The sequence below is a fragment of the Peromyscus leucopus genome, chromosome 12 (genome assembly GCF_004664715.2).
Source record: "Peromyscus leucopus breed LL Stock chromosome 12, UCI_PerLeu_2.1, whole genome shotgun sequence".
In the NCBI taxonomy this organism is placed as follows: domain Eukaryota; kingdom Metazoa; phylum Chordata; class Mammalia; order Rodentia; family Cricetidae; genus Peromyscus; species Peromyscus leucopus.
The window spans coordinates 72,115,442-72,134,408 of NC_051073.1; the positions used below are offsets into that span (position 1 = coordinate 72,115,442).

The window sequence follows — 18,967 nt, forward strand, 5'->3', positions numbered from 1 at the left end:
TTTTTCTAAAGCAACAGCATGCCTGTCATGGTATTTTAGTGGAGTTTGTAAAATGTCACCAAGGGTTTTGAGGGTTCCTGTTTTGTCCAAATTCTGCTAAGTAACTTTCTCTTTTATTCTGACTTTGGGAGAAAAAAATGTTTTAAAAGTAGTAAGGAATGAAGTCTGGTACAAAGGACGGGACGTGCTCGAATGATATGTTTGCGGTGCGTACATTCCAAGTGCCTCTCACTAGACTGCCAGCCCCAGGACTCAGGGCTGTGTCTGTGTTTTCTCTAGTAGCAGACACTGCCCTGGGTGGGACAGAAAGAGGCACAGTCTCTATCCAGGCACTGTGCAGAGGAGAGAGCATGTTAGAAATCATCCATTGGCTCAGGAGGAGACCTTGGGCTCGTCACCAGTGCATTCTGGGCTGAAGTTTTCCCCGTGAGGAAAGTTCACTAGTGGACTTGTCAGGTCCTTCCAGTTTTTGTTGATCTGAGACCCAGTCCAATGCCCTTTTCCCCAAGCTACATGGGTCAGTCTGCATCCTGCTGCATAATTAAGATAGAGTCTTCTGACCTCGACTCCTGATTCCATTACAGCTCTCTGTTTACTTAGAACATGCCCATGACCTTCAGGCCATGCTGACCCCAGCTACTGTGGTGTCTGCTCATTCTCTGGCAGGGGACAGGAGGCCTTGGCCTCAGAAGGAAATGAGAAATAGATGAAAGTTTCTCTTGAATTATGATTGTAGTCCCCGCAGGATTCTCCGCTCTGGACTGCTGGGCCTCAGATACCAATTCCTGCTAACCAAAGAGAACTAGGAAGTGAAAATGAGCTGCAGAAAAGTGTGACCAAATCTTATTTTAAGCAGGAAATGCAAACAGCACAGGCTCTGGGGTGATGAGGAACAGAAGGAAGCGTCTCATGCTGGGGGCAGGAAAGCGAGTGAGTGTGGATGGATGCCGTGAGACAGATATTCTCTCTGGGGTGCGGGTGGACAGATCGCACATCTGTGTACTTGTGTGCCCACAGAAAACTTCTCGGCAAATAGCAGAACTTGAACTTACTTTCCTAACAGGAGAGGAGAGTACGTGGGAAAGGTGTGCGTTCAAGAAGTATTTACTGTGTAGCTCCGATGTTGAAGGTACAGCAGCTGGGTCTCACAGTGCAATGAGTAAGCGGGCCATAAACGAGAGTAATCAGAAAGGTATCTGGTGAGTAATGAGCAGACAGGCAACGGAACGAAACAGAGCCAGGATAGGGGTCCTGTGGAAGGGAGGCGCGGCTGTGACTAGACTACGGAGCTCAGGGAAGCCTCCCTGAGATGGGACTATCTGAGCCAAGACAGCGGTGAGGATCTTAGTTTCTGCTTCCTGGAGAAAAAAAGCACCCACTCAGACGGAAGAGCACGAAGAGCCTCAGGAAGGGAAATGTCTGGTGTGTCTGAAGAAGGAAATTAGAAATGAGGGATGGCAAGAGGGGACAGATAGGGCCGGGGAAGGAGGCTCGGGAACAGGGCTCCTGCAAGATGCAGTAAGGGATGTTTGACAGCTGTCTGTCTGTACACCTGAGGCCTCCTTTGCCCTGACTCTTGGAGGACAATATCAATGCCCAGGTTGTATGTTCTGAAAAGCTGATGCCTCGAGACAAGGGTAGATACATTCAAAATTGAAGGAACGTACGGAGCATAGGATGGACGAGATGGAGCTTGGCACGTCATTCTTCGCTTGAATACAAAAGACATTAAAACCCCAGGAACAATGGAAGAACAAGGCTAACATAACTTAGAAATTATGAGTTTTCATAGAATTCATTTATTTGTAATGTAGTTTGTTTAATTGTCATTCTTTTTAATTTGGAGCTTAACCTTTAAGGATGGCTGTGAGGCTGTGTTAAACAATAAAAGCCAAAATCCTAGAAAATTTGATAGTTGGTTCTCGTAAGCTAGTAGGCATTTCCAGATTCAACATAGCACAACATGGCAGAATTAAAGTAGGAGTGTGCCAGGACTCAGGGACCCAGATCCAGATTTCCAGTGCCCTGAAGGATCTCTATACAAAGATTCGAAGATGTATTTCTGAGGTTTGGTAGGACAGGGTTCTGAGCTGGGGCAGGGAGAACAGTAGCTCACACATTCCTGCTAACTCTGGCGATGTGACTCAAAGCAGGGCTGATCACTGTCTCCCCTCCGTCCAGACTGTGACATACCTTGAGCCTGGCAGCCCTGCTGGAGAACACAACCACCCTTTGTTTCCTCCTGTCCCGAGCAGCTATTCTCTGCACTGAGTAGTGGGGCCCAGCCTCCCAGCACTAAAAGGATTTGCATGTGAATGAGCAGCCCCCAGTCCTAGAAGAGATGAGATGGAGAAGTCCAAGCCATTCACAAGCTAGAGAGATTGTAAATCCAGCCTGGCCCTCCTCCCCAGCCATTGCTGGTTCCCACCTGCGGGATGCCTGGATGCCAGTTCCCAGGCTCTGGGCCAGACCCCCCTCCCCTGCCCATCCTTTCTTCTCTCCCTGTACATGCAGATCTATTCTGTTCACTATCCTTCCTGGCATCCGTGGTATCCACAGACTCTCAGGACCTGGGAGATCTTTCTCAGGCCCCCTCGTTCTTTATGATGTCTGCCCTTTGCACAGACAGGTCCTTCTTATGGTTTTGTCAGCTCCAATAAGAGGTTTTACGGTGACTAGCTAAAAAAACACAAGAAAATGGCACCACTGTCCTGAGGAAATCAGTACACCTGGGCCATTATGATGTAACTTTGAACAGGACTCAGTTTCCCCACCTAAGAAATAAAAGGTGTACACTTAAGGTCTTTGACCATCTTTTCCAACTCCGATCATCTATATAACTGCCTAATTCTAATTATTTGAGCAGAGTTGAAAGTCAGCACATGTGGATTTTATCTCAGGTTCCCAATTCACAGGCTGTGTGGACTTGAGGGATTCATACGACCTCTCTAGGCTCAAAACTGTGATGTCTATCTGAGGTACACTCATCACATGATCATGATTAGAAGGAAATAAAGCAGAAAAAAATTCTCCACCAGAATGAGGATCAATCCTCATCATCATATTTGTTGATTGATTCATTGATTGATTGATTGATTGATTGATTGATTGATTGATGAGACAGGGTTTCACTGTGTAGCTCTCATTGACCTGGAACTCACTGTGTGAGTCCTGGCCTGGAACTCACAGAGATCCACCTGTATGAGGCTGCCACTCCTTGCTGTTCAAACATTGATTTTTTTTTTTTAAGGCCACATAATGTGGGCCAGGACTGAAGTATCAACCTCCCAGCATATCTATCTGAAGTTCCACTGAAATCTCCCATCGGCCAGCTGTGTTATCTCACAGGCATAACTCTCAAGAGTGTTTTAAATATGTTGCTCACACACCAGCACACTACACACTGCCTCCTTTCTCTCTAGGCCCAGGTTCTTGTCTGGTGTCCGGCATACTTCATCTGCTCTTACCCATGCTCTTTAACTGAAATTTAAAGCCACAGACTAGAATAGCAAGATTGGGCTATCAGCCACTGGCCTGGCCCCTGGAGGTAAAGGCGGTCCCCTTCTTTTTACCAAATACTTTTGTGTCTGTTTTTTTTTTAATCTAGAGTATGCATATTAAGGAAAATATTATATATTTGTCAGTCAAGTCTGGCTTATCAAAGCAATGCATTTTTAAGCTCAAGATTATTTTTAGATGTAAAAACAAAGAAGAACTATGTATAGTTTGGCACTAATTCCTTCTACTTTGCACTCTCAATGTATGTGTGATCACACAACATTATATAGTTTCTCTTACAAAAAGAATTTCCTAACAATATTTCCTAGTCATTTTACATTCTCCATTAATGAGACAACTAATGGCTCCTAATGTTTACTAAGTTAATGGGAATTTGTACACACACACACACACACACACACACTCACACACTCACATACATGCATATATTCACATGCACATCATGTTTACCATGTTTGACTCTTTCTCCCTAGATTCCCATGGGATTTGTGTGTGTACATGCACACACACACACACACACACACACACACACACACACACACACCATGTTTGACTCTTTCTCTCAAGGTTAGAGTCCCATGTATAAGACCAAGGGATAACTACTTTGCAAGTGTAATACCAAATGGCCTGGTCAGTCTTGGAAGGGATCATGTTTCTCACTTCCTCGGATGCTGGTACAGTAGAGGTGGTAATTGCTTTTCCGGTTAAGGGTGTAGAAAAAGCTAAGAACAAAGAGCAGGTGACGTTCAAGACTCCAGGAACCTATTAGATTGTCATACTCAAAATGCCCACTCCCAAATGTCAGACCTACTCACTGTCCCCAGACACGTCCGTCTTCCACAACGCTGTCCCCACAAGTTCTCCTTCACTGTGTAATACACCATTCCAGCCCGTCACAGATAAACAGCATCATTCCATTTGGTCAAAATTCTGTAGTTGGGAGTTTGATTTGGGCTCCGTGGAATGGCCCTCTGCTGGGTGAGCTTAGGGTCAGCTAAGCATCGACAATTTTCAGAGATTCACTGAAGCGCAAAGGTACAAAATGATCTCACATAACCCATCCGGTGGCTAATGGTGAGTGTCAGCTAGCTGTTCTAGAAATCTCATGTAGACAACTCATCTCTGTCCTCCATCACTGTGATGCTCCAATAGGCCTCCCAAGCCTTCTTCTCCTGGTGACTTCAGAGCAGTATTCTGCATATGAAATAGCGGTAAAGGAAAAGAGTTAATTAACAAACACAAATATTTAATAACATTAAGAGAGCAGTACGCAAGCTCTACTCAAGAACATCACTCTCTTCTAAAGACTGCAGCAATGGGATCTTCCCTTGCTAAGAATTTCCTAAGACCATTTCCAGGTCATTGCAAATTCTCCACTAATGTGACAACTGATGGCTCCCTAATGTTTACTGTTAGTATTAATTAAAGATTGTTTCTAGTTCCATTGTTAGAGTTTGCACCCTGTTCAAATATAGCCCTGGGAAGGTAGGAATTCACAGAGGAGAAAAACTGTTAGTAGGAAACATCAGGGTTTTCAGGTATTGCGGTTAAAATGATCTAACAAGCTACTTGGTGAAGACAGGCCAGGGTGCTCAAACATCACCCGGAGAGTAATGTATCATGGGGAAATCCATCAGGGGAACTGAGTGGAGTCCTTTTGAAACTACCTTAGCAGGGTTCCTTGCTAACAGTGGATTTTACTCACATGGGCCTAACAGAAAACTCAGAATCTTTACTATAGCTAAGACAAGCAAAGAATCTTTGTCAATAACTAGGACTGTGCTGCCTAGGCTCAGAAAAGGCACGTCACTTAACATGCTTTCGTCAGCACAAGTTATCAGCTCAGTCCAGGAGCAGCCGAGTCACATAGCAGAAGGGTCTATGTCCAGGGATGGAAGAGACAGTTGCGGGTCCCTTAGTAGGAAACACTATACCACACTCTCGGAACTAAATCACTCACGCCCTTTCCACACACTGAACACAATTTCACCCGGCCCCTAATTGCATTACAAGATTAGGTTTGACGTTCAGGACCCTCGCGGTCCAAGCCAGATACAGATGAAACACTCAGAGCAGGCCCTTGTGTGCGGTTTCTTTTTGCCATATACCTCTGAACCTGCAGGGACAATCATTGGCCCCGCCCACATACCCAGTGTCTGACTGTCTTTGTGATGTAAGAATAAGATGAGCATAGTGGAGGGCCTCACTGAAAAGTGGGAGGGAAGGAAATAACGCAGCAATCCATCTCCATCGTCATCATGAGATTCATTGAGTTCTGTGTTGCCTCCTCAAGGACATGGGAATGTTCTTTGGCAAGAGCCCAGTTTTGCTCTCTGAACAGAGTTCCCAGTCCATTGCTCTCTGTGGCTCTGGGCTATTGCCTTGATCGTGCCTCTGGCCTCATAATTCCGCCTACAGAGACATCCTTTTCCTCCTCTAAGACAGAGCTCCCGTTTGCAGTCAAGTGCTCTCAACCCACTTTCTGTGCTTTGGAACCTTGAACCCACGGCCTCGTCTCATTTGGAATTGTCTTGTCATTTCTAGTTGAAGTTGACATGTCCCCCTTAAAGTCTCTTTTGAGATGTGGGAATATAGTTCTTTATACAAAACAACAACAGATAATAGCAATAACAGCCAGTGTTCTTTTCCGAGTTGGCGTTTGTGCTTAGGAGAGCACTTCAGGGCCCCTGAGGTTCCTAGCTCACTTCTGGTTTGGATGATAAGGGGTCCCAGGCACCACCTTGAGCCCCCAGGGCTTAGCACACAGGTCTCAACACCATGCCTTTGACTTCATTCTTACCTTACAGCTCCTTTCTCTTTCTAGTGAAGGAGCTTATTCCCAGCCCCATCCTGGCCCTCTGTAAGTTCTCAGGCTTCTGATCGCTCAGTGAATACTTGCTTCTTCTTGATGACGGCGTAGTGCACGGCTAACAGCATGTGCCCACGGGCAGTGTTCTGTCCGGATGTCTCGTTAGTCAGAACCACCAGCCCACTGCGCTGATGCTGTCTTCTAAGCCACCTCCGATGGTTTCCCTATTGATTCACCACTGCCGAGCTCGTATGATCTTTTTTGTGGGTTCCTAATACTCTTCTAGAGCCCATTTGTGAGCCAATCCCCAACCACGGGCAACAGACACAGTCTTCTGACGCTCCAGTATTCTACTGTCAGTTGACATTCAGTCAGGAGAACTGAAACAGAGACTCTGTGAGCATGGTGAGATCATGAACGTTAGTTTTCACACCATTGTAGGAAGAGTTAGGGGAGTGAAAGTTGGGAACAGAGAGTCAGAGGGCCACAGAGGAAGCTACCAAGCAATTCTCCTGACGTCCTGGTACAGGTGGAGAAGGTGGTACCTGCAAAGGGATCTAATTAAAGAGGCCTCTGAGAACTCTTGGCTCAAAGAAGGCAGACAGCACCTTTACAGGTCCACATTCCCGTGTCTGATGGTAGGCACAGACCACGGCTGGCCCTCAGACTGTGGTGTGAGAGGGAGAGCTGAGTGTACAGAGGAATAAGAAGAGAAGTTAGAATGTACCGGGCTTTCTCCATCTGTCCAAAACCACCATGACAGAGTAATGGTTACTGCCTTCCAGATTTGCCTAAGCTCATTGGCAACCCCAGAATTATACAGGAAGAAACCTGTATAGGACCCCAGATCAGTTAAACTATCAGTAAGGTATTCCAGCACTGATGCTGATGTCTGCCTACAATCAGTCTGAAAAGTTCTTCATGGGCCCAGAGTAGGTTTCAGAAGGGCCCTGGTATAGCTTGTTGACAGGCCAAGTGCAAGCGTCTGGACTGTGGGAGAGCCTTTTTCTGTCTACTGCTCTTAAAGCAGCTCTGGCTTGGGTGGCGAGCCACTCAAAGGGAGTCTAGAGAACTCAAAAGGAGTCTGGAGCATGTAGGAGAATTCTCATGTTAGAATTCTGGGCCTGGACCATGGTTCACTACATATATCTAAAACTAAACCATGCATCACTCACTGGTTCTTACTCACGTTGTTCAATTTATTAAACTAGTCTAGACATCACTTTCTTCATCTGTAGAGTGAGAACCATCTCTCCCGGGCTGTTTTCTCCAAGTGTTCTGAACGACACTAGTGTGATACATCTACATACATCTGAGCCCTAGCTGTCTTTCCACAGAGATTTGCTCAGCTTCCTGATACGCATTTCAGCTTTGTCTGGGAGGTTTGTGTTTGGAAAAAAAAATATGGAAAATAAAAATTAGCTTCTCTCCCAAGACGTGTTGTCCAGTCCCCTGTACAATAGAGTCCCTTCTGGTACAGTAGGTGGCTGGGGTATGGAGGTGTACACGTGACTGAGACTCTAAACACCGTCTTCACTCTGCCTTCTGCCTGTACGTCCTCTGCCTTCCATCCCCTCGCTCTACTGCCTAAATCTTACTCATCCGCCATTCTTTGGTTCTAAGGACATTTTCCCTCTTCTTGGGTGTTTTCTCTTCCTTTTTCTCTTTTGTGGTACTAGGTATCAAATTCGGGGCCTTTCACAAGTTGTGTAAGCACTCTACAACTGAACTATGTCTTTAGCTCCCAAATATTTTCTGGACCCTCTTAGCTGGATAGATTTGTTTTCCTTCCGTAAAGCCCGGGACTGCCTGTCTTTTATTGCAGTTATTATAGCACACACATTTGAGCATTTAGATTATTCCCCTCCTAAATTTCACTTCCCCAGAGGCAGGGGGCATGCTTATTAGCTCATGTCCCTGAATAAGTTTGGGCATCCTTCATATTGTAGTCCAGACTGAACTCGGTACATAAGTACTCCTCAGTGAAGTTAAGAGAAACCAAACTGACTTCATATCACCACATGCTGGTGCCCTAAATAACAATAACTTACATCAATATGGTTTCCGCCATAAGAAATGGTAAAGGCAGAGTCTGTGACCTCCAGTCACATGGGACTCTAGTTATGAATTTCGTGTTTTCACTTGACCACATTGATATGATAACTCCAGATAAAAGGACAGTCAAAACAGAAGGCTCAGCTCTTTCTTACTACACTCAGAGGCGAATGGTCTTTGCAGTACTTTGCAATCCAGCAGTGGGACACCAATGTTTACCAGGGTCACTGAGCCTTCTATTTTGGTTATGGCTGGAGCTTTCGCTGCGCCACCTTCTCCCTGGGAAAAAAATCCATGAACCCTAGATAAGATTTCAAGAGGCTCTTGAGCCAGGAAAATTGTTTGGCCAAGTGTCTGTCCTTTGTCACACTCTGCGTTTCACTGACTGGCTTGTCACAGAACCGTTTCAAAGCAAAACTGATATCAGAAGTGTCTGCGTTATCTCTCTGTTCTTCTGGAAGTCACTTCCCCTCTGGGCCTCAGCTTCCTCTGGAAGAAGGGAGACTAAATCTCTTGTAGGTCCCCCTCAGCAGCTGTGTGCTCAACTTCCATTTCGGGCCACAGGCTGAATTCTTAGGGCCTCAGACTGTCTCTTGTCTGTTTCTAAAAGAGTCTATGACTCAGTTTTCTTGGCCCTCAGCTAGAGCGGCCATCCCTGTTCTTTAGATTGGTGTGGCTCTACGGGTAAAGACTGTCTAGTCCTCACGAAGAGATCCTTAAGGCCCTCAGCAGATCTCTATTCCCAGTGATCCAAAGTTGATTCTGTGTGAACAAGCCTGTGATCCCCGCACTGTAAAAACCACGAGGTGCTGGGGTGGCCAGGCTCCAGGAAGGTGTCTGTGCTCCGGTTCTCGTTGCTTAAGGCCTGACTGTTCGTTGGTATAATCAATTTTCGAGCATGTCAATATGGTTCATAAATAAGCTCAGCTTCACCACGCAGCCTAGATCTGTGTGTCCAGATGTCTGCTCACCACTTTCCAGTGCATTTCTTTAGTGTATGGCAGTGATGACATTTTAGGACAACAGTCCTTACAGGTCAGCAAGTTAAAACTCCTGCTTTGCAGGTCAGGAAGTGAGAGGCAGAGAGAGGGGAGCCTGAGCATGAATGGGAAGCCTGGGTGATCTACACGTCTTCCGGTACTCCAAACCACGGACACCAAGCTAAAGCACTGGGGTTTTGTGGTTACCTGTCGAAGAATCTCTTCCCTAGTCCTTCTTCTAAATCCATTAAGTCTCCTTTCTATTAAATTCCAATAAGAGCAGTGTAAGTGGATTCTAATTTAATTTATAGCACATTAAAAGCAGGCAGACAGAAAAATACAGCCACTACACTAATTGAAAGATACAAAACAGAACACTTCATAATGAAGGCATAAAAACTGCAAAGGCATACAGCTGAGCAGTGCTCCATGCCGGGCAAACAGTACTTGGCTCAGTATTCCCGAGGGGCCCCCTTTGGTGCAGTATCATGGCATTTGACATTTGTGATGTTTGAGCTCACCAAGGAAAGCTTAGCGTGTTTTACTTCAGAAAATAGTGATTCACAGAAAACACTCCTTTGAAAGGAAGCACTCTGCCCAATAGAAAAGGGTTTTAAGGATTACTGTTAGAAAAGTTTCAGTTATCTGGAAACGCGCACTAACCACAACAGCAGGGCAGCTGGGAGGCAGAGGAGCAGAGTTTCAGCTGTGCGAAGAAAGGCACATTCTGCAGGCAGAGGCTGTGGGAGATTGCTGCTACTTTCTGCAGAAAGAACAAATAGCAAAGCCATGAGCTCATCTCCTGTTTACACTTCAGTTTCCAACATTAGTGATTAATTGTCCTTGTGTTTTGTTTCCCCCGGGGAAATTGCTCTCCTTCTTATTTTAAATAAATAAACCATTAGTCTCAAAACAGAAGTGTCAAATGTCAAGATATTCTGCCATACTACGCTAAGGAACAGAACAATGGACTTATTAAAAGCCACTCGAGACAGACAGCCTTTGAGAGCATCCCTTTGGTGGCAGAAACCGTTCTCCATATGATTTTCTCCTGTTGCTTGGTTAAAACACCAATGCAGATGTCGCAAACAGAAATACAAGCTTTTATTCCTCACTAGAGGAATCAAGTGAACTTTAAGTCGACAGAGCACAAGTAGGAAGTAGGTTAAATATGTGTGCATCGTCAAACGTTACCATAACTACACCAACCAGCTGTTTCCTAACAAGACACATAAAGTCAGCTTTAAGCAACCAATAACCTCTGCTTTGGTCTCCAGATTTGCACAGGGTCCCTGGACCTTCCAAAGTAAGGAATTCTTTTATCAAGCAGGGGAATTTTGCATCTGATCTCAACACACGTACATGTATGCAATTTCTGGAGGCCTCCAAAAGACGGTTTCTAAATTTTTCAGGACTACCTATTAAATATAGTTATGACTTCTTGTTCAGAAACTTTCAGTGTCTTCCACTCGCAGCATTGACGTCATCAAAGACCAACCACAACAGGCTGCAATATCCTTTCAAGCACAGCCTCCTCCTCCAGTCTTCACGGACTCCCTGGCTCCTCATAGCCCTCACAATGTGTCTGGAAGTTTCAGCTCTTGTTCGCAAGTTATTTACTGGATAAATAACTATGTGCCAGGTTCTATTCCATGTACCAGGGACGTGGCTACTAACAACCAAACACTCCTAATCTCCTGTAGCTTATGTTCCCCCGGGGGACCCTTCACCCCCTGCCTGCTTCTGTGAATTCTCCTGTCACACTGTCACAGCTCCGCTTGTGCCTGTTCATCTGAGCGTCACCGTCCCATGAATAACACTGAGCCGTGCTCGTCTTTCATCACCCCATCTCATGCTGTGTTCAGTGGCAGGCACACCCTGGGTGCTCTGTGAATGACTTATTGTGTGTGGTTTCTTTTCCCTGGAAGAGTGGGTAAGTGCCTGTTGTGTAGAGAACCCGTCTGGGAGGTTATCTAGATTAGCTCTTTTTTACTTTTTCCATTGAATTGTTTCCAATGAACAACTCATCTGGCCGGCAATAAGAATGACAGATGCCAAGCACCTGCTGAGGGAACTAAATGGAGCAAATGAAACTGATCAGGTGGTCCCATTCACTGACACAAGCCCCATGTCTTCCTCCTATCCAGAGTCCCTAGTTCCCTCTTTGAGTCTCCCAGGCTGCCTCATCTGCCTCTGTCTTCTTGGAGATCCAGAGAGAGGCTGACATGGGAAAGATTCATCTTGTTCCTTTTCACTCTGACCCCAAAGGTAGAAACAGAAGATCAGGTGCTGGCAACCTTCTGTGGAAGGGAGACCACGGACACGGAGCAGACCCCGGGCCAGGAAGTCGTTCTTTCCCCTGGCTCCTTCATGTCCGTCACTTTCCGGTCAGATTTCTCCAATGAGGAACGATTCACGGGCTTTGATGCCCACTACATGGCTGTAGGTAAGTCACCTCATCACCGGGTCTCCCTTCATCTCTGGAGATGAAAACTGCCTCATGCTCTCGCCTTGACGGACACCTGTGCCCCCGCCCCATGGATTCTGCTTGCAGAGGCTTGCTGCGTTTGTTCCATAGATCACAGACCCATCCATCTAGCGAGCCGCCACTCAGCCAACAATTTTCCACTTTTGAGACGGTCTAGAGTAGTGGTGGGCATCGCTACACTGCTTCCTAGTTCAACACCTGCTAACTTTTTGTCTAGCTATAGACTATACATATAATGAAATGGACAAATCTTAAGCATGCATTTATTCTATTTTGAAAAAAAACATATATTTGTGTGTGACCAAAACCCTCAATACACCTTGAACTTCACTATCTGCCAGAAAGTTCCTTGTGTTCTTGTCCAATTAAATTCTTTGCTCCCAATTCCCTCACAGAACCCAACGGTTCTGACTTTCTTCTATAGATTAGTTTGGCCTTCAAAATGTCACAGAAAATATAGTGGGGACATGATTGTTCCTTTGCTTGGTATAATGTTTCTAAGACTCAATTATTATGTTTTAGCTCCCCGGCAGAGCTACGTTCCGTTGTGTGAATACACTGTAATGTTTTTTGTCCTTTTTCCCATTGAGAGATACGTGGGCTTCACTTTTTTTTTTTTACAGTCCTTAATAAAGGTTCTTTCAACCTTTTTATGAACATATGTTTTCCTATTTATTGGTGAATATCTAGACACAGAATTGCTGTTTTGAGGACAGCTGTGTTTAGTCTTACAAGAAATTGCCAGATTTTCTCCAAACAATTATGTAATTTGTATAACAGTGTATGACATTTCTGATGGCTCCATGTCCTCATCAACATTAAATGTTGTCAGTCTTTCTTTTTCCTTATTTTTATTTTCCCTGGTGAATATGTGTGGCTTAGACTGTATCCCCTAATGGCTAATAATGGTGGACATCTTTGTGTATGCTTACCCGCCATTTGTAATCTTCTACAGGAGAAATGGATGTTTAACATCTAGGACAGGACTTGACCTATACCCAGGGCAGAGGGGTTGGGGATGCAGTGGTGAGCCAAACTCTGGGAGAAGCCCGGGTTTTCTGTCTGTTTCACCATCCATGGGATGAGGGCGGTAAGACTGGGGGGCACACAGTGTGGTGATTATTGTAACCAAGACGTGGTGATCACCTCTACCAAAGCTCAGACTGCCTAGGTTCAGACCCAGCTCTCTGCGATCTTGGGCAAGTAGCCTCACTTCTCTGGATTCTGCTCATCTCAGAATTTGACAAATAGAGATATGGCCACCTCTGGGCTTTACACAGGATTAAATGAAAGAAAAGCATGGCCCTCCCCCAAACCATGGACGACCTTAAGTGTTTTGTAAGTGCGGCCTAATCATGACATGCGCGGTGACTGATGAAGGCTCTGCCCCGCCCCGCAGATGTGGATGAATGCAAGGAGAGGGAAGACGAAGAGCTTTCCTGTGACCACTACTGCCACAACTATATCGGCGGCTTCTACTGCTCCTGCCGCTTCGGCTACATCCTCCACACGGACAACAGGACCTGCCGAGGTAGGTCGAAGGACGATGCTGTGCTTTGTCACGCTGCGCCACATGTCCCAATGCGATCAGGAGAGACACGGATACATGGTACCTATAATTAAAAACTAAGTCAGGGCCCAGGTAAAAGCTAAGCCAGGGCCGGGGAGACGGTTCAGTGGGTAAAGAACTTGGGGCACAAGCCTGCAAACTTACGTTCGGAACCCCAGCACTCGCGCAGAAAGCTGGCCTTGGTGAGATGCCTGCTTGTAATTCCAGTGCTGACAAGTAGATCGGAAGAGCTTGCCAGCCAGTCTAACAGAAATGAAACGCTGAGCTCCAGGTTCAGCGAGAGACCTGCTCTCAAACTTAGATGGAGAGTGCCAGGAAGATCACTGACATTGAATTCTGGTCTCTGTGCCATCGGCACGGGTATGCACACCTGCATTTACACATACAAAGACAGACAGACAGACAGACAGACAGAGAGCACTAAAATAAATGAAGTCAGGGATATACTCACATAGCACATGGACACATGCCAAGGTGCTCACACCACTAGGAGTCCCAGGTCCATTGTCAGAGGAGCATCCAAGAAGCTCTGAAGTCAGGCTGCCCTTCCTGGGCAAAAGTCTGTTCCAAGAATTTTGTCTCCTCTCCTTTTGCAAGTAACCAACCTGGCTGACTTATGAGAAACCTGGCTTCTCCCGTCCTTTGTCTATGAGCCATACGTTCAACCAAAGTTTCCTTTTTCTCTCTGTTTCAGTAGCCCCTCTGTTCCTCTCTAACAGTGCTTACCTCAGACCAAAGGACAGAGGTGGGAAACAGATAAAGATAGCAAGAAAGTGGCTCCTTCCTCCACTGCTGTATCATCTTCTGCCATCGTGGCTGCTGCTTTGCTATTTCCGGTTGGGTCAGAGATGGTGATCCGGGAGTATTCCCCAGGCTAGCTGAGCAAGAGCTGCGCAGCGCGCACACACACACACACACACACACACACACACACACACACACGTGTTCAGATAAAGGAAATGCTTCCCTTGCTGTGCTTGCATAAAGAAAGCCTGGCCACAACCTGATCAGACCCAAGCTGGCCCGGAGAAGTGACAAATGTGCCCCTTGACAGAGTGAAAGGATATGGAGACATTCATTCCACACGGGGAGGACAAATCCTAAGATGATTCAGAAGTGCGGTAGAACTCAGGACATTCTGGGAACTGCCCGTGGGTTAGTAGGGCCCAGGGTAGGGTCCGTGCTTGTGACCCCACTTGGAGAGGGCTCAGGGAAGGAAGCCAAGACTGGAGACAAGAGTCTTGACTTCTTCCTTCCAAACTTCCTGAAGAAAGCCGTGTGCCTCCCATATAAACCCATCAACAGAAAGGAGCACCTTTTAAAAGCAATTTTCTCAAAGAGAATTATGAAAGCCTAGGGTCAAGGTTCCTCACTTTTTTTCACCCTGACCCCAGGAACCTTTACAAAAAAATATTACAGATGGGCTGTACATCTGTTTATGAACCACATCTCTGCCTGTGCACTGTGAAAAAGAAGAGATTTCCCTCCCCGCAGACCATTGCTAGTCCTCCTAGGGGTGAGACTTCCCCATGCGAATGCTGGAGGTAGAAAGTAAAAACAGATGGGGATTCGCGAGGCCTCCTTCTGTAGTTCGTGTTGGAACTTTACATTAGTCATGCTCGCCGCTCTGGGCTACTGTTTTCTCATTTGCAAAATGAGCAGAATGAACAAAGGCTTACAAAGCACAGACATGCCAGGCCTGGGAGGGGCCAGCCCAAGGGACCAACGTTCAGCAGCCTATCATGGGCTAAGTCATGGGGTGAGGCTCCCTAGAGAGCTGGATGTTGGATAGCAGAAAAAAAAATAAAAAATTAAAAAAAGCACAGTAATCTGCGGTTCATAGAACTCAGTTTAGTGTGTGTGTGTGTGTGTTGGGGGGCGGGGGGAGGCAAGGAATCAGCAAACGAGTGTATGACATGTCAGAGAGGGTGGACATGTGCAGCCGACAAGAGAAAGGCAGGGGCTGGGCAGTGAGGGGGTGGGCAGAGAGGACCGAGAATGACTGAGCAGAGACCAGAAAAAATGTCCAGGCAAAGGAGGAAGCAAGACCCAAAGAGGTCCAGACACAGCACCCACCCCTTCATCTCAAAACCTTTCTTTCTCAGAGTGGCTGCCTGCCCTTGCCAGAGGATCCCATGGCAAGAGTCATCATCCATGGAAACCCCATCTCGAGAGAGACTTAGAAAGTCTAATTTTTCCACAGGTGACAGTGGATGGACCATTACCCTCCACAGAGTTTCAGTTTCTCAGTAAAATGGGGATTCCTTCTCTGCCTACCTCCTGGGGACCCTGTAAAAACTACGTAGTGGCAGACCATCAAGGGTTGGCTGTGTCTGTGTCAATGGAGTACCATTTTCTCTGTTATGTTTTCCACAGTGGAATGCAGTGGCAATCTCTTTACCCAGAGGACAGGCACCATCACGAGCCCCGACTACCCCAACCCTTACCCCAAGAGCTCCGAATGCTCCTATACCATCGACTTGGAGGATGGCTTCATGGTCAGCCTGCAGTTTGAGGACATTTTTGACGTCGAGGACCATCCTGAGGTGCCCTGTCCATATGACTACATTAAGGTAAGCCTGCAATGGCTGCTTGTCCCAAGGATGCTGAAGCGTCTTGGCTCAATTGGAGGAAAAAAAAAAATCAATGTTCTGGGCTTTTGGCTTTTCATCTTCTCTTAGGATAGAGAGTTAAGCCACCAGCCTCCCAGAATGCCATTGTTTAAAATGCTATTTTGGCTTCATCCGCTGCAGGTTGGGGTCTCCTCTGATTCCAAACCAACACCTTGGTCACCAGGGTGATATGAGGTAGAGAACTACAAAGTCAAACCTATAATTTAGGAAGGTCCCGTGAGCTGGATTCAACATTATGGAGTGTCCGCTGGACAGTTGCGTGGGACTTTGCACTCAGCAAGGACTCATGCTTGGTTTAGTGCTCCTGCTGCCTTCTCAATGCATTCCGAACAAGATGCTGGCAGTTTTTGTTTGCAGTAGATCTCACCCATTATTCAGGTGCTTCTGTTGGAGGGAAGAGAGCATTATAAAGGCAATAATGAGGGAAGAAAAGGTCCAAGGCCAGTAACTACTCCATTCGAGGTTATTCTTATGTTGTAGGTCAAATGCAAGGTAATCTAATTTTGAGCTTTGGCTGGCATAGTGGGAGAAACAGTTCTCAGATGTGTAGGGGGTAAAATAAGAAGTTCCTACAGTGCTCGGTCAAGTGTCTGAGTGAAGCCAAATATTGGGCTCTGATTTCAGGGAAGATGCTGAGCCTGTCAAATAAAGGTGTCACCAAGTATATAAACTGATGTCATTCTAAGCCATGAGGATAGCGAGCAATTCAAGAAAACAAAGTCGATGGGAACTGGAGCCCATGAGTTCTGAGAGCTATGCAGTGGGAGCAGGGTCATCAGTGAGGTTAGAAAGAGAAGTCTGAAAGGGAGCTGTCAGCAGTGGCAGAAACAGAGAAGCCCAGGAACCCCTGTGAGAAAGCTCAAGAACTTGAAAGCTGTCTTGCCCTCTACTGAGTCAGAAGCTAAGAGGGAGCTTGGCTGCAGGTGGGCACAAGGCATGTTTGTGTTGCTGTGGAGTAAGTTGCTCCCAAAACAACAGCTTACAACAACTCTTACCACATGCTTGGGTAGACCAGAAGTCCCAATGGGCTCTATTGGCTTTCCCTTTGAAGTCTCAAGGGATTGAAACCAAGGTGTCAATTTGATGAGACCCTTACCTTCAGGATCTGGGGAAGAAACCACTTCCAAGATCATCCAAGCTTGTGGCAGAATTTTATTCCTAACTTTGCAAGACTCGAGTTCCATACTGGTGAAAGAGCTGTTCTCACTTTCCTCTGTACTGGTCCCTGAGGAGTCCTTCCTGTCAGCCTCACGAAACCCAAAGGCTTCTGTACAGTAAGGGAAACCACAGACCCAGTCAAGAGGCAGCGTCAGTATGCAAACAAATGCTCACTGTATGTCGGACAAAGGATTAATGTCTGGAGTATACAAAGAACTAAGAAATCTAAACACAAAGAAAAGCAACAACCCCACTTTTAAAAAAAATGGACCTATGTAGAGAGCTCTTGAAGAGAGAAATACAAATAACTAAAAGAAAATTTTTAAGTGTTCAACATCCTTAGCCATTGGAGAAATGCAAATTAAAATTACTTTGAGGTTTTATCTTACCACAGTCAGAATGGCAAAGATCCAGAAACCAAATGACAACAAAGGCTGTGAGGCTGTGATGAAAGAGGACTCATATTCGCTGTGGGTGGGGATGTAAATGGATGCAGTCACCATGGAAATCAATGTAGAGGCTCCTCAAAAGCTAGAAACCCAATTACTGTATGAACCAGTTATATCACTCATTGGTATCTGTTCAAAAGATACTAATAGAGATGCTACTGCAAGAGATAATTGATCGTTCATCTTCATTGCTGCTCTCTTCACAATAGCTAGGACATGGAAAAAGCCTAGATGGCCATCACCTGATGAATGGATAATGAAAATGTGGTACATGTGTACAGTAGAATTCTATTCAACTATAAAGAAAGATGAAATTATTAAATGGTAATGGATGGAACTGGGAAAAATCATTGAGTGAAGTAACCCAGTCCTAGAAAGATAAGCATTGCATGGTCTCTCTCCTATGTGGATGTTAGCATAGAAACTTTAGATATGCATGATTAATTTGGAGTAACTATAGAAGCCAGGAAACTAGAAAGAGGCTATGCCAGGGTGAAAAATAAGATTTTAAGGGAGGGCAGATAGCAGAGGGTGGGTGGTATACAGATGGAAGGAGACACTGGGGAGAAAGGTTTAAGTGGGTTAGTAGGGTAAGGCAGAGGAGGGTTGCTTCCACTAAGACTGGCTGTAGGCTGCTGTGGATATCACTCTATGTAAATAAAACACTGATGGCCAGTGACCAGGCAGGAAGTATAGGCGGGACAAAGAGAGAGGAGAATTGGGGAAACAGGAAGAAGGAGGAGAGAGACTGCAGCCACCGCCAGGACAAGCAGCATGTAGAGACTCTGGTAAGCCACCAGCCACGTGGCAAGGTATAGATTTATAGAAATGGGTTAATTTAAGATAAAAGAGCAGTTAGCAAGAAGCCTGCCACGGCCATACAGTTTATAAGTGATATAAGCATCTGAGTGATTATTTTATAAGTGGATTGTGGGACTGCGGGGCTTGGGGAACCTGGAGAGAAGCCCTCCACCAACAGTAGGCAAGCCTGTAGAGCATTTTCTCAATTAGTGATTGATGAGGGAAGGCCCAGCTCATGGTTTGTGGTGCCATTCCGGGGCTGGTGGTCCTGGGGTCTATAAAAAAGCAAGCTGAGCAAGCCCTGGGAGCAAGCCCTTCCATGGCCTCTGCATCAGCTCCTGCCTCAGGTTCCTGTCCTGATTTCCTCTAAAGATGAACAGTGATGTGGATGTGGAAGCCAAATAAATCTTTTCCTCCCCAGTTTGCTTTTGGTCATGGTGTTTCATCACAGCAGTAATAACCCTAACTAACACAGGAGGAGAAACTAATACTAAAGATGTTTGAA

General features: G+C 45.9%; 1 protein-coding gene across 2 annotated transcripts in view; it reads left to right on the forward strand.

Moving 5' to 3' along the window:
- The window catches only part of Masp1 (mannan binding lectin serine peptidase 1), a 65,562-nt gene that overhangs the window by 12,358 nt on the left and 34,237 nt on the right, over positions 1–18,967 (forward strand). For both annotated transcript variants that reach the window (XM_028875193.2, XM_028875195.2), the window contains exons 3-5: positions 11,632–11,809; positions 13,251–13,382; positions 15,798–15,994. In XM_028875193.2, the coding sequence (XP_028731026.1) occupies positions 11,632–11,809; positions 13,251–13,382; positions 15,798–15,994 (507 nt within the window). The remainder of the gene's footprint in view (positions 1–11,631; positions 11,810–13,250; positions 13,383–15,797; positions 15,995–18,967) is intronic.